The 16,709-nt window shown below is 36.5% G+C and overlaps 1 protein-coding gene across 1 annotated transcript in view; it reads right to left on the reverse strand.

Annotated features, from left to right (window-relative positions):
* The window catches only part of LOC107589494 (ankyrin repeat and IBR domain-containing protein 1-like), a 42,331-nt gene that overhangs the window by 22,001 nt on the left and 3,621 nt on the right, over positions 1–16,709 (reverse strand). Inside the window, exons 2-10 of the mRNA XM_016277942.1 lie at positions 15,585–15,864; positions 10,298–10,598; positions 9,878–10,060; positions 7,321–7,438; positions 6,433–6,638; positions 6,230–6,318; positions 3,524–3,668; positions 3,046–3,206; positions 1,949–2,111 (exon numbers count right to left, since the gene is read on the reverse strand). Coding sequence (XP_016133428.1) covers positions 1,949–2,111; positions 3,046–3,206; positions 3,524–3,668; positions 6,230–6,318; positions 6,433–6,638; positions 7,321–7,438; positions 9,878–10,060; positions 10,298–10,598; positions 15,585–15,772 — 1,554 coding nt within the window. The 5' untranslated portion in view covers positions 15,773–15,864. The remainder of the gene's footprint in view (positions 1–1,948; positions 2,112–3,045; positions 3,207–3,523; positions 3,669–6,229; positions 6,319–6,432; positions 6,639–7,320; positions 7,439–9,877; positions 10,061–10,297; positions 10,599–15,584; positions 15,865–16,709) is intronic.

Genomic DNA, 16,709 nt, shown 5'->3' on the forward strand with positions numbered 1-16,709 from the left:
CAGCTGGGGCTCAACACTTCGCTGTGCAACTGGCTATTGGACTTCCTGACTGGGAGACCTCAGGCAGTACGGGTCGGCAGTAACACATCCAGCACCATCACACTGAACACTGGGGCCCCCCAAGGATGTGTGCTGAGCCCCCTCCTCTTCACTCTGCTGACACACGACTGCACACATCACACAACTCCAACCTCTTTATTAAGCTTGCGGATGACACGACTGTAGTGGGTCTCATTAGCAACAGAGATGAGACAAACAATTTAAATTCTCTGTATGTATGTGCTGTACATGTGGCAGAATTGACAATAAAGCAGACTTTGACTTTGACTTTTGACTTTGAAGACACAGAATAGCTTATATTAATTTTGCCAAACAAGAACTTTGTGACGGTACCTAGATTTTTTCTTTCTTTCTGTAATTCAACGGCACGTTGTCAGTTATTCCTTTCTTGTAGGCTGCTATTATTATTATTATGCAAAGATGAAGTTGACGATGCTGATTAGCCATCTCCACAGTACGAGAGAAATGCACCTTTCATATAGGCCTACAGCATTGCAAACGCTGCAGCCTGTTCATTATCAGAATAAAATAGTCAACCAAACATATAGATACACTATAGAATCTAGATACACTAGTTAGTTAAAACAGCCTTTAGTACAATCCGTGCCGTTCAGCCTGAGCTCGGGCCAAGCACATATTTGCTCATGTGAAGACGACCATATTTATTTTTTTTTTATTTTTTTTTGGAAAGCGGGTTAAGTACAAAGCCTGGTTTACATAGGCCTAATAAATAATAGTCTGTTGCATTCAAATTCAAACAGCCAACATTGTGAATATAAAAACATTTGGATTTGTGTCAAATGAGAGAGTAAGAAAGAGGACTATATGGCCAAACAATTTAAAAAAAAAACATCTCCAGAATAAAGTCATTATCCTATAATGCGAGATTAAACTACATTTAAATGTAGAAATAAAATATTGAGAATAAAATCGTTCATCAGCATCGTCAACTTCATCTTTGCAGACAATGACTCAGAAAATGGTTTAGTAATAAGTAGCCTAAATAAAATGTTCTAGCAATTTATGCGTTCCGCTTGAGCGAGGAATAGGCTATAGCCTATAAAACGCTTGTTTAGTATAAGTTAATTTAATAGTTTAATTAAATATAAACGTGCGATTACTAATGGCTTCAATGAGCAACTATAATAGCCCTTTTAATAATAATAATAATAATACAAGGAAGGAATAACTGGCAACGTGCCGTAGAATTACAGAAAACCGTCACAAAGTTCTTGTTTGGCAAAATTAATATAAGCTATTCTGTGTCTTAAGACAAGTTAAGTTAGAACAGTTCAATAATACATCTTTATTATATTTCTAAGGTAGAGGAGAATAGCCAAACCAAAAAGAAACTAAGAAAACACAATGTAACATTCATGAAACCGTACTCAATGGAATGCGCACATGTGACTGGGGCTAGTGCCATCTAGTGGTCGCTGATTTTCTGTGGCTCAGCTGCACGAGCTGTGTGTGTGTGGATTGGGCAAGGCTAAAAGTGCGGCTAGACATCAATTAATGCAAGCATGTCACCTGATCCACATATGCACGGATCCCTTTTTGCATGAGTAATTTATGATATATTAACGCAGAACAGAACATTTTTATTCGCAAACATCTGTATTTGTACAAATCGCTGCACAATCATTTAATCCTGAATTCCAGAGACTCAAATTGAAAGGTATTTGTTTATGGTTAGTAAGATACATGTATAAAATGTATGCAGTACATGTATAATTGTGCGTGCATCTATTAATTGCACTGGGCCTTGTTCGTTGGTAGTTGTGTGTGTGGGGGATGTGAAATGCTGTAAACTGTTCAGCTGATGAACCGAACAAGATCGACTCGAACTAGACATCAATTAATGCAAAGCAAGTAGTATATCATGAACATCCATTAAATAAGGTATAGGTGAAGGTGCATATATTAAGTAAAGGTGCAGACTGAATTGTCTGGAGCTCCTACATTCTTCAGGCTTCATTTCAGACACTTTCTGCAGCCACATCTTCCATGTCTCACAGTCACAAGGTTCATGAGCATCACCAAGACACTCCCTGAGAAGAAACCCGAGAGATAAACATGAACAGTGCTTTGATGGCATTTTCCAGGATGAACATTAAGATGGTGATCTCATGAAATCTCTCAGAAACATTATCCCATCAAAATCAAAAGAAACAAAATACAGTACTTTAACAAAAAGATTCCTTTTTAGGGCTGTTAAAGGTTTTTGTATCCACCAGCCCCGCAAGCTCTCATTGCCATAAATGCACAAAAAATGAAATGGGGAAAAAAGCACAAGTTTAATTGCTTTTATTTACTTTTAAAGTATTTAGATCTTTTTTAATAAATCTGCATAAATGTCAACAATTCTGTGTTTTTCTGTCAATATGGGGTGCTGTGTGTACATTAATGAGGAAAAAAAATTAACTTAAATGATTTTAGCAAATGGCTGCAATATAACAAAGAGTGAAAAATTTAAGGGGGTCTGAATACTTTCCGTACCCACTGTATATATATATATATATATAAGGCATGTAGAGACAAAAAAGAAGTCACGCCCACAAGCCACACCCCCAGCACTAATTATTAAAAATATATAATACACACACACACACATATATATATATATACACATTTTGCAGCAATAAATTACTGTATTACAGTAATGAGAATCAAATCACCACAAAGAATAATAAGAATTTCAAAACTCAAAAAAATGCAAAGACATATTATAGTAATGCAAGGGAAAAAGAAGAAATGTGCTCAACTGATAATTAAATACTGTCAAAACATTAAAAAAAACTCACAATGATCTTTAAAAATATATTTTTATATATACATATGTTTTTATTTTTGAGTACTAATATGTATAGTTTAGAGGTTTTTAGATGTACTTTTTAGCTTTCGTACCTTACGGTACTACCCCAGACACAGCTTTGCACCTTTTGTTCTGAGAGTGTAAATAAAGGAAACAGCTGGTTAACGTACCAGCAGAAGAGATGGCCTTTGCCACAGTCTACAGCGGGGGCTTTGAGCAAGGGGAAGCTCCGAGGGTCAGAAGCTCCAGGGCCTGGCCTAGTCAGTCGTACGGCTCTTTCACATCTGGCTATGGGGCACCAGTGAATGGCAGGATTATTATCCACAAAAGCCTGGTGATGGAAAAGAAATGTTTAAACTTCCTCTTTGTTTTGGATGACGTAAATGACCCAATATCCAAAATTGTAATCTGTAAATCATCCAAATCAAATCGACGTGATATTTACCCAACAATCGAATATTTGACTTCTGAGCATCTGTGTTTACAAAAGCTTATTTTTTTGCTCAAACAAACACTGGCATAAACTCAACCAACAGCCGGATGCTGTCAGCATTTTGACTCAAAGCCAACGTCAAGAGAGTCTATGATAAGAAAAATAAAATGGCAGCTTTTAAATGGTTTCTGGTGCTTTGTGAGCTGCAATTGTACCTTAATGTCAAACTGCAGGTAGCGCTTATCCATCTCTCTGGAGACAACACTTTCAATGACCTCCACAGGAACCAGCTGGAAGCAGTCGTAAGCAGGGCAAAATATGTTATGTGCTTCCCCTTCTTGGATCTTCAGATTCAAAAACCTGACATCCAGACAAACAGTGTTCAGAGACTGTGAATACATGGATCATAAACAACCTGCAATATAATTTTTTTTTTTTTTTTAGCTGAGGTGAATTTTCCTATTCATTTTATTCACAGGATTTTAAAAATGTCAAAAAACAACATCGTTGAAGCAAAACAAAAAGGGTTTTCTTTGAGGGAAAGAACTACTCATCACATGAAGCATTGCAAATGCCATAAACAAACAGGAAATGGTCAAATACATATCTGAAATAGTCAATGATTATAAGTATAAAAACTATATATTTGACGTTTATAGCTATTCCATTTATAAACTATTCCAGCACATACACTACCGTTTAACAGTTTGGAGTCTGAAATATTTTAGAATGTTTTTGAAATCTCTTATGCTTACCAAGGCCACATTCATTTGATAAAAAAAAAACAGTAATATTTGTTAAATATTGTTATAATTGAAAACAACTTTTCTAGATGCTATTTTAATATTTTAAATGTAATTTATTCCGGTGATAGCAATGTTGAATTTTCAGCATCATGACTCCAGTCTTCAGTGTCACATGGTCCTCCAGAAATCATTCTAATATGCTGATTTTGCACTCAAGAAACTTTTCTGAAAACAGTTGTGCTACAAAAAAATTTGTGGAAACCGAAATATATTTTGTTCAGGATTTTTTGGTGAATAAAAAAAGTTGAAAACATCCATGTTTATTTCTATTTGAAATCTTTTGTAATGTTACAAATTTCTTTACTGTCACTATTGATCCATTTAATGCATTCTTGTCAAATTAATAATGTATGTATTTAAAAAAAAAAATCTTACTGACACCAAACTTGGTAGTGTAAGTAGTTACCTGTAATGGATGTATTATTAAGAAAATATCTGATATGATCTGATCTTGAGCATTAAACAAAACTTCATAATTCATTCCTTACCCTTCCCAGCATGCCCTGCAGAACTCGTGCCCACACGACATATCCACAGGGTCCTCAAACACAGATATGCTGCCCATGCAAATTCCACACTACATGGGCATAAGAAACATTGAACAGACTGTCAATATTCTTTTCAGTTTTTGTGCATTGAATGAATAATAAAGAATGTGGATCATAACGTCATGCATGGTGATTAATCTAACCAGGGCAAGGCCATCAGTAGGAGACAGGCTGATCTCATCAGGGGAGGTGACAGAGGAGCGAGTTGTTCTCGGGGTTCTAGGAGAAGGCAGAGTGTCCCAAGCATTGTAGCCACTCGGTGGGGGAGTTGGCATCTGAACACCTGAGCGCTGGCAGCAGTCCTCCGCATTAGACATCCAGTCTTCTAGAAGTTTTTCCCTGTCCCAGTCTGTTCAGCAAAAAGAAGATTTAAACGTACAGACATTAATATGTTCCTCTAACGCAGTGTTTCTCAACATTACCAAAAAAGTGTGTACAGACAAGTTGCTTGGAGCTGGAACCTGGTCACATATTGCCTGTTTAGGGCATGAAACAGTTGCCATCTATATAATATTCCAAGAGAATTCCACATTTTGCCATTTTACTTTTCAAAAAATACTGAATCCACCTTCCATCTCTGAATGTTAAATGTGAAATTGGTGCCAAATACTTCAGTAAAGATTAAGCATGGAATGTTCTGGTTTGCACAATAATGAAGATGAGCCAAACCCTTTTGCTTGTAATATCTTGAAGAATGAAGGGTCTTGGATATTGGCCAAATATGGCATATTTCTTTAATTGATCAAATGGATCAGCTGGCACAATGACAGCCCTCTGCTATATATTACCTTTTCATCGCTAATGTTTTACAAATACGTACTGCAGCAAAACTATGGTAGAGGGATCAGATGATATTTATACATATAGAGGCTTTTTATTTGGGTTCACAAAATCTAAAAGATTTTTCCCAACTACCTCGGGATTCACTTGTGATGCCAATTATTGTAAAAAAATATTTATATATAGCATACGTATAAATCCAGTAATATCATTGGCTGAGTGGAATTGTTTGCTGCAGTAAATTCATACCGTGAGCTCGCAGCAGGGCCTCAGCCGTGAAGAGAGGAGCCTGCAGCATATCCGCCGTCTCAAACAACTTTTCTAGATGCTATTTTAATATTTTAAATGTAATTTATTCCGGTGATAGCAATGTTGAATTTTCAGCATCATGACTCCAGTCTTCAGTGTCACATGGTCCTCCAGAAATCATTCTAATATGCTGATTTTGCACTCAAGAAACTTTTCTGAAAACAGTTGTGCTACAAAAAAATTTGTGGAAACCGAAATATATTTTGTTCAGGATTTTTTGGTGAATAAAAAAAGTTGAAAACATCCATGTTTATTTCTATTTGAAATCTTTTGTAATGTTACAAATTTCTTTACTGTCACTATTGATCCATTTAATGCATTCTTGTCAAATTAATAATGTATGTATTTAAAAAAAAAAATCTTACTGACACCAAACTTGGTAGTGTAAGTAGTTACCTGTAATGGATGTATTATTAAGAAAATATCTGATATGATCTGATCTTGAGCATTAAACAAAACTTCATAATTCATTCCTTACCCTTCCCAGCATGCCCTGCAGAACTCGTGCCCACACGACATATCCACAGGGTCCTCAAACACAGATATGCTGCCCATGCAAATTCCACACTACATGGGCATAAGAAACATTGAACAGACTGTCAATATTCTTTTCAGTTTTTGTGCATTGAATGAATAATAAAGAATGTGGATCATAACGTCATGCATGGTGATTAATCTAACCAGGGCAAGGCCATCAGTAGGAGACAGGCTGATCTCATCAGGGGAGGTGACAGAGGAGCGAGTTGTTCTCGGGGTTCTAGGAGAAGGCAGAGTGTCCCAAGCATTGTAGCCACTCGGTGGGGGAGTTGGCATCTGAACACCTGAGCGCTGGCAGCAGTCCTCCGCATTAGACATCCAGTCTTCTAGAAGTTTTTCCCTGTCCCAGTCTGTTCAGCAAAAAGAAGATTTAAACGTACAGACATTAATATGTTCCTCTAACGCAGTGTTTCTCAACATTACCAAAAAAGTGTGTACAGACAAGTTGCTTGGAGCTGGAACCTGGTCACATATTGCCTGTTTAGGGCATGAAACAGTTGCCATCTATATAATATTCCAAGAGAATTCCACATTTTGCCATTTTACTTTTCAAAAAATACTGAATCCACCTTCCATCTCTGAATGTTAAATGTGAAATTGGTGCCAAATACTTCAGTAAAGATTAAGCATGGAATGTTCTGGTTTGCACAATAATGAAGATGAGCCAAACCCTTTTGCTTGTAATATCTTGAAGAATGAAGGGTCTTGGATATTGGCCAAATATGGCATATTTCTTTAATTGATCAAATGGATCAGCTGGCACAATGACAGCCCTCTGCTATATATTACCTTTTCATCGCTAATGTTTTACAAATACGTACTGCAGCAAAACTATGGTAGAGGGATCAGATGATATTTATACATATAGAGGCTTTTTATTTGTGTTCACAAAATCTAAAAGATTTTTCCCAACTACCTCGGGATTCACTTGTGATGCCAATTATTGTAAAAAAATATTTATATATATAGCATACGTATAAATCCAGTAATATCATTGGCTGAGTGGAATTGTTTGCTGCAGTAAATTCATACCGTGAGCTCGCAGCAGGGCCTCAGCCGTGAAGAGAGGAGCCTGCAGCATATCCGCCGTCTCCACTATCAACATGTCTTTCAACCGACGCAGGTCTTGCAGTTTCAATCCCTCATATGGCTGGAGAGAAAAAGAAGAGAATGTCAAGTTTGGGAGAAAGAGGGATAAAGATGAAAAGTGTAAAGGAAAGAGCGTGTAAGAGGAGAAGTGATGCAAAGAGAACTAATAAAGCTTTTCCTTTTAAACTTCTATATTGCTCAGCCTGTCTGGAGCAGCAAAACGAAGCAATCATGAGTCTGCTGCTGGCAGTTGGGTCTATCCTCTTTCAACTGGTGCCCTATCCTTTGACAGTACATTACCAAGTTATGATTTATCTTGAGCTCACTTCCTCAGCACACAGCTATGACTAATGAAATAACGCTGTACTCTCACACGCACAGTCAACGTTAGTTTCTCCGTTTGTAGGTCTGCAAACTTCTGCCTATATTATATTTTGGGCTATAAATTGTTTAACAAATTTAACAAATGGAATAAAACATTTAAGTTAATTACAAGATATGCTATTACATAAATTGCAAATAACTGCATAAATCACTATTTCTTGAGACAACCTTGCACAGGAAGATATATTATTTATATATGAAAATATTTTAAATACAGTATATATTTATATATACACACACACACCAAAACCAGTCTTAAGTCGTTGGGGTATATTTGTAGCAATAGCCAACAATAAATACATTGTATGGGTCAAAATTATTGATTTTTCTTTTATGCCAAAAATCATTAGGATATAAAGTAAATATCATGTTCCATGAAGATAGTTTGTAAATTTCCTACTGTAAATATATTAAAACATTATTTTTTTTCATTTGCACAACTTTAAAGGCGATTTTCTCAATATTTTGATTTTTTTTTTGCACCCTCAGATTCCAGATTTTCAAAAAGTTGTATCTCGGCCAAATATTGTCCGATCCGAACAAACCATACATCAATGGAAAGCTTATTTATTCAGCTTTCAGATGATGTATAAATCTCAATTTCGGAAAATATTGACCCTTATGACTGGTTTTGTGGTCCAGGGTCACACGAATGGTACTGTTTATATGTATATAAAATGGAAACTGTAATTAGGGGTGTGCGATATATATCGTCTGCGGTAATATCGTAATTGTTGTTTTAACGATGTGCGATTTGACATTATCAATTATTATTATTAATTTCAAATTTCGGCTTTTTCTTTTCTTTTTTTCATTTTTTAAATAATTTCAAATATCAGTATTCAACGTTTTATGTTTAATATATCAAAACATTATTTATGCATTTGTAATTGCAGGTTAAATGCATTCATGTCTTGCATTAAACAAAATACATGTGTGTAAATACATCTAAATGCCACTTCAGATGCAGCTTCTGTGTTGATTTAATTTGCTTGGTAACAGCCCAAATGTCTTATTATTCTAATTCCCTGAATAAATGTAAGAATTTGACTCAAAAGATAAATGGACACTTTTAGAAAAAATGGCTTTATAAAGATAAAAATGCCCATAAAATGCAAAAATCAGTTTAAACTTATTGAAAAAGATTAATTTCTATCAGTATGAACTGACCACCACACAGAATATGAAGAATATTAAAAACATTAGGAGTCAGCTGTCTTCGGCAGTCCTTAAGGTACCAGCACAATAACACACTCAGCAAAATATCGTCTAATTATCGTTATCGATAAAATCTCAGAAAATATCGAGATATAATTTTGTCAATATCGCACACCCCTAACTGTAATACACCTTTTTTCAGTAATCTTTGATGAAAAGAAAGTTCAAAAGAACATTTATATGAAATGAAAATCTTTTGTAACATTATAAATGTATTTCCTGTCCCTTTGGAGCATAAAAATGCCCATAAAATGCAAAAATCAGTTTAAACTTATTGGAAAAGATTAATTTCTATCAGTATGAACTGACCACCACACAGAATATGAAGAATATTAAAAACATTAGGAGTCAGCTGTCTTCGGCAGTCCTTAAGGTACCAGCACAATAACACACTCAGCAAAATATCGTCTAATTATCGTTATCGATAAAATCTCAGAAAATATCGAGATATAATTTTGTCAATATCGCACACCCCTAACTGTAATACACCTTTTTTCAGTAATGAAATGAAAATCTTTTGTAACATTATAAATGTATTTCCTGTCCCTTTGGAGCAATTTAATGCATCCCTGCTGAATAAAAAAAGTTAATTTCTTTCTTTCAAAAAAAAAAAAAGAAGAAGAGTTTAGATGCAAAGGCCTGTAAGTGCCATCTGAAATTTTCTTATAAAATTTGCATTTCTCATAATTTGAAATGACTGAACCTACACATAGGAGTCTGATAAAAATGCTCATTTTAGAAGAAAATTTCAAATGGCACAGAGGCACTGTATGTTGTTTATACATTGTAAGTTATTTATATATATATAAATAATTTTATTGATCCTAAACTTACTAATGTATCAAAAATAAATGCTAAAACATCTAAATTCAGAAAACTGTTTTTAACACAGCCATACCTCTCGTCGGTCAAGGGCGGCATACTCTGCTTCTATCTCCTGAGCTCCAGCATCCTGAGAGAAAACCATCTGAGACTCCAGACTGAGCGCCAGCTCCTTGTGATGCTGTTTCTCCGCACAGTCACACGGCGTCTCCCTGTCCTCGTTCTCCACAAACAAATCTGCATTGTTCTTCACTAACAACTGTAAAACACAAGACTAACCCTTAGTTAGTGGCTTCACGGAGTAGTCAATCCTAGAGTCCTACAGTGAAACCAGAAAAGTAATCTTGCATGGTCATGGAGTTTGGCCACATACTAAACAGTCTAACAGAGCTGAATCTAAACTGAGGCTTTGCATTAAATCAATTGAAAATACAAAAAATACATACTCAAGGCCTGAACTACATAAGAAAAAAAAACAAAAAAACAATCTTGTTACCTCAACACAGTTCTTCATGCCAGCCGCTGCCGCGTAGTGCAGGCAGGTGCTCTTTTTGTTGTCTGTGGCATTGACATTGGCTCTCTCATACTCGCCCTGGTCCAGCTTGGCTCCGGTCCACTGCAGGATCATCTGGAGGCACTCAGCCCGCTTCCGTTCATCCTCCTGGGGGCGGCTGATCCGCGGCTGCAGCGCCCCCTCACTCAGCAGGATCTGCGGGCCCATGCACAGTAGGTGCAATGCAGTCTCATTGTGAACGTTGCACTTGTTTGGGTTGCCATCTTTGGAGAAAAGGAAAGACCTGCAGGAAAGGAACCCGACTGTAAATCAGAATTACATTTAAGTAGGGATGCACGATATATCGGCCACCATATCGGTATCGGCCGATAAATGCTCATTTTTTCTGTTATCGGTATCGGCCCGATAAGAAAATTTGGCCGATATCTTAAAGCCGATAAATAATGCATTATTTCCTTCAGAGACACTTCAGATGCGCGCTGTTCGTTTGCAGCCTTTTGTGCAGTTTTTACGTTGTAATATTGTGTTTATTTGATGTATATCTGATTTATCTCATATAGAATGCGTTTGGTTAAGTTAAAAGAGCGCTTCAGTTTACCAGTGATAAACTCAAACAGCAGTGCACAACATTAATAACTATGATTGGGAATGTCGTGTATATAACATTCTAATGAGAAAATTATTATAATAAAACGTTGTGAATTCTATGGGTTTAGTTGCCGTGTTTCAGCGCGTTGATATGGGAAGAGCGCATCCACAACAGGATCACACATTCTGACTATAGCATGCAATAACTGCGTCATTTTGTACATATATAAGTTGTAATACTATGTTTGTTGTATTAATATTAATCTCAGGATGCATTTCCTTGAGTTAAATAAGCTGCCAGCAAAACGCTTCAGTTTACCATGTTCATTCAGCTCTTCAGCTTCAGCACGCGCAGCTCAACGGCTGCTATTTAAAACAGTGGTATTAATTTGTTACTTTTTCAAAATCATTGATACATTATTAATAACAACAACCACTTGTATTTTTCTCTTATTATTTTCATCAACAATATGGTTTAGTAATTAAAATCATTTAATTATTGTCCGTGCAGAGGCTATTCCGTTTTATTGATCTATGGCGCATTCATTTTGATTCTTTACACGTGTAATGATGTCCAGTGACTTGTTTGCATTATTTTATTTATTTGTAAGACATTTTTATGACTACATTTGGTAATGGGAGAGTAAAAATATTTTTAAAACGTACACCGTTCAAACTAGGCTGCTTATGTTGAAGTGTTTGGGATGTGGCTTTTAATGATGAAACCTTTTTTGTAATCAGGCTCTCAAAAAGTATATAACAATTTGGATATAGATTTATCGGCCAACATATCGGTTATCGGCTTTCAAAAATAAAGAGTAATCGGTTATCGGTATCGGCCAAAATTTTCATATCGGTGCATCCCTACATTTAAGAATACAAATTACAACAGCAAAACACAAACAGCAAATGCAAAAAAAAAAAAAAAACCTGTAGCTTAACAGTGTAGTTTTTGTACATATCCATTTTGTGCAAATCATTTTGATTCAGACTTGAACCTGAATCATTTAGACTGATCTGTATACAGCTTCATCTTGTTCACTGAAAACAATAGACTAAAAAGAACAAATTATTTAAAAATCAGGCATCACTATAGCTTATACAAGCTACACAAAAGTAGTATCTCCTGAAATTAGATGAACATAATTAGAAAAATGTATATGAACTATAGACCATTTCAGGGATTAAGATTTTATTAGATCTCATGACTTTTTAAGGCCTGAAAAACTAAGTAAGGCAAGCACATACAATTGTAACTTGAATGTGTGAGGCGTCCAGTTATTTTAGCTGTACAAAAACTGTCCAATATGTGGCTTGATATTGCAAACAGGTATTTGTCATCATACTATTTAAATTTATTATTATAACTATGTATTCTTTTTTTTTTAATTTATAATCATAAACACACTGGATTGTAGCAAAAATACGGATGAAAAACAAAAACAAATTTTTTACTGTTTACTTGCACTGTTATTCTTCTATTTATTTACCTATAATAGCAAAGGAATCAGAAGTACATTCACAGGAAATAGCTTATTTCTGCGTTGAACAATGATTTGAATAGAATGACATCCTGTTATCAACACTGGTTGATTTTACATGCTCAGAGTCTTAAAGGGGTCCTATTATGCTTTTTCACTTTTTCAACTTTAGTTAGTGTGTAATGTTGCTGTTTGAGCATAAAAAAGATCTGCAAAGTTACAAAGCTCAAAGTGCACTTCAAAAGGAGATATTTTATTTAACAGAAATCACTTTTCAAAAACTACAACAAATGACTCGTTTGGACTACAACTCATATTTTCCGGGATTTGTGATATCACAAATATCGACGTATGGGACGAGACCTGGTGGAGCTGCACTAGAGAAGGTAACGAGTGTTATCACTATGTCGGAGACACGCTAGCTTTCCCAAGGCAGACGAACTTAGATGGTTACAATCATTCGGGTTTAAATCGCACTCAAATTGATTTGATTTTGACAATATTTACACTGAAGCTCGCAGGTGCTATGGTAATGGGCATGATATTTCCCGACCAGGCGACGAGTGCTGCCAATCACAACACACACTGGCCCAGCTAACCAATCACAGCACACACTGGCCCAGCTAACCAATCACAGCACATTTCGTATTTCAGAAGGCGGGCTTTCATTTGATACAGGAACTATTCGAGCCGTTCATGCCAGACTGGGGAGAGAGGTGTTGTAATAATGTAAAATATGTGAAAAATAATGTGTTTTTCGAACAACCTAGTATGAGAGCCTGTTCTAACACACCCCCAAAACAAAATCAAGACTTTGTAAAAGAGCATAATAGGACCCCTTTAAGGGTGCCAAGCAATGAATAGGAGTTTTGCACCATAACTGTTAACACTTCGTGGATTACGCCATGCTTTATTGCCCAATCAGCATCCAAGACCAGAAATGTCTTATATATTGATTTTATAAGCATCTATAAAACACCACAGGCAGTATATAAAGACGACCTTCGTCTTCTTCTCAAAGATATTGCTTCAAGCAATAAAGGAGAGCTAGTGGCGGCATCTACCATCTCAAAATTTCATAACAATATTAACAATGAAAATGTCATGATGACACTATTCAATACAGCTGGAGCCCTCAGTGTCTCCCTGCCTGGAGGTAATTAGGAAGACTAATATAATTTCAGGCGATTAATTGCGGGAGCTTAAAAGTAATTGATAACAGGTTTCAAATACACCATAGAATGGCCTCAGAGGAATGTACAACCTTGTAAGCTTTAAGAGTGGATTTAGTGATTGCATTCAGCAGGCTTTAATGCCTTTGAGTGGAAATGACTCAGCGAGCTGTTCTGGGAAGTCTGTGATGTGAATCTGGCAAGTTTATTAGTTGATGCAACTGAAAACAACAGCTCTAATTCCCAGCATTCCCCTAACCCTGCTCTCCAACTGAAACTGCACCTGGGAGGCCAGAAAGACTGGTTGAACTACCATGAAATTGACATGGACACCTGTTAACTACGCGACTGTTAAATCTACCGAGACATAACAATAGAACTTTAGTGCAATAATGCTGTAACGACATCATGAAATGCAAAGCCAAGCATTTGAGGTGGAATGACACCAACATCCAAGGATAATGTCTAGACAAACAGGTGAAAGACATCTTGTGCTTTGTTCTGCTGTATGCTAGCTAATTAAAGTGTGATCATTATAAAAACAAGACCACACAAAGGGTACACATACTTAAGGCCAGATGCCAGAGTATGTGGCATTTGGCCTCAAAAATTCTGGGTGTAGTCTAGACTGGCAGGCTGTTTTTCCAAGAATCAGTAGCAGCCTCAAAGTGAATCAGAAGTCCAGTTACAAAATACAGAACTCTGGTATTAACTTTTAAATACATAACCACTTCAAACTGGCCGTTACAGTTTGGGTGGTGGTTCTAGCTAGGATGTTTGTAGTTTTGTCAACATATTTGTTTTCAACTAGGACACATGTAGAACAGAATTTTTGACCTTGCAAGCTTTAATTTGACTGGCTGGTTTTAAGCAACTTCGAGGTCAAGTCTGCCTGGAAACAACCCTCTGTGCAGTACAAACTTCAGTAAAAGATTTTTTTGTGTGGTATGGTCTGTAAATCTGCATATAAACGGAACAGTAGAACACTTTACAAGTAGGTCACTTTTAAATGTCAATCAGATGCTCTTTTTCTGTCCATTACACCAGAATAAGCTGCAATGTGGGCTAGAAATCATGGTCAAAGGTAAAGATATGACAAACTATACAGATCAACTTATATTCTGCCTTTTACAATAAACTTGATGTATCAGAATGAGAAGCAATCAGGCTGTGAAGTCAGTAAGGTTGCTAGCAGTGTGCTCCAACATGCTGTAAAATGAAAAGAGGAACGAGAAAAGGAAAGAGGAGGGACAAACAGTCCTCAGTAGCTAGCTGTCCTAGCTGGTAATTACCAACCATTTTCTCAGAGGGGTGCATTTACTACACTAAGTCAGAGTTGGCTTTATGGCTGCAAGCGGTCTTGACTCAAATACCAAGCAATGGAATTCAACAACCATGCAAAAATAACCTTGCATCGCACAAAAACACCTCGGGCTCCCCATAAGCTTCCCATTCCATGCATATTTGCTTTAGGTCCTGTCTGTTAGGGGCCAACATGGGAAGGTTATTCAGTGTTTTTTTGTTCTCCCTGAAGCAACAAACCTCTACAAATGTTGCTGTGCTGTTTGGGTCTTCCCATTACATCAATAAAAGTCTAACAATCTTACCTTTCATTGTTAGGATACATATTAAAATTAAATGTGCTCATATGTTTTGCCATGACACATACAGTACTGTTAAAAAGTTTGGGGTCAGTAAGTTTTATTTATGTTTTTGAAAAAAGTCAGCAAAACGGTTATATTTTTACTGCCATTTTTAATCGATTTATTATCCTTGCTGAATTAAATGATTAATTTCCTTAAAACAAAATACTACTGATACAAACTTTTGAACCATTGTGTAATGTCTACTAGTACCTTACAAATTATAATTTAATAACTAGTCATAACAATTTTGATTATAATAGTTCTTTGTTTTGCTTTAAATGGTGTCAAATTCACTCTGGCAATGAAATGTAAGGTAAACAACCACATCACGGCCAGTAGAGGCTAACGCCTGTATTTCGGTGCATCATTCACAGGTTCCTACCTGATGAGGCGTGTCATGGCATGGCGTGAGGCGTAATGCAGGGGTGTGTTGTGTTGATAGGGCTCCCCATAAGATGCGTTGGGCTCCAGAGCCTCTTTAAATTGGGGGTTGCTCTCATAAAGCTGGCAAGCCAGGAATTCGTCTCCACTGATAAGTCCTTTACGAAACTTGGTGGCGGTATTCCCCATGGCAGGAGCTGTAGTGGGAGTCGCAGAGCGACCCACATTAAGTTTTCAGCACTCAGCCAGCATGAGAGTGGATAAGCCGCATACCGCAAGTCCTGTAAACACATCAACACGATCACATTGTCTGGAATCTGTTATTCACTGTGTTACATCATGAAATGTAAAATCAATGTGGAAAATCAACAGCACCATATTGCAATCTCTATTTAAAAATTTGACACCAGAAAATCAGGTTTTGCTCCTAATGTGATATACAATCTCTATGCCCATCACTAGTCCATTACCTTCACCTCAAAGCTTGACTCAAAAATAGTGTTAGGCTTAAATCTGAAGTGCAAAATTACCACAAGCATTTTCAAATGGAAATGCTAAATATCTTGCATAAAAATAAGACAGATCAGATCCATCAATAATCTTTCTGGACTCTGAACCTAATCTATAGTCTGAATATTTCTTGACAGGTGACACAGTTGATCAATGAAATCGACTGTTGGGTTTGCCGACGTGTTTACACATTTCTGTGAAATCAACCAACAGATGGCTTAATTGGGGCCATTGAAACAGTGCAACGAGACTTAGGATCGTATGAAAGTCTTGAGGAGCATTTTTTTTAAATATAACTTTTGAGTTTTTAGAAAGCTGTGTCATGTGCGAGACACTGCGAAAGATGCCAAGCATGATTGCAATGGTCAAACAAGTCCATCTAGCATAAGTTGACATAGAAAAACAGTGGAAAAGCAACACAAACGTGCTCTGTGCTCTGCTTTGTAACATATTAAACCGTAAATAATTATACAGTTCAGATTTGAATATATAACTCATACGCAGCAACTGTGCATATAGTCTGAATATTTCTTGACAGGTGACACAGTTGATCAATGAAATCGACTGTTGGGTTTGCCGACGTGTTTACACATTTCTGTGAAATCAACCAACAGAT

The sequence above is a fragment of the Sinocyclocheilus grahami genome, unplaced genomic scaffold (genome assembly GCF_001515645.1).
Source record: "Sinocyclocheilus grahami isolate Dianchi unplaced genomic scaffold, SAMN03320097.WGS_v1.1 scaffold116.1, whole genome shotgun sequence".
Lineage (NCBI taxonomy): Eukaryota > Metazoa > Chordata > Actinopteri > Cypriniformes > Cyprinidae > Sinocyclocheilus > Sinocyclocheilus grahami.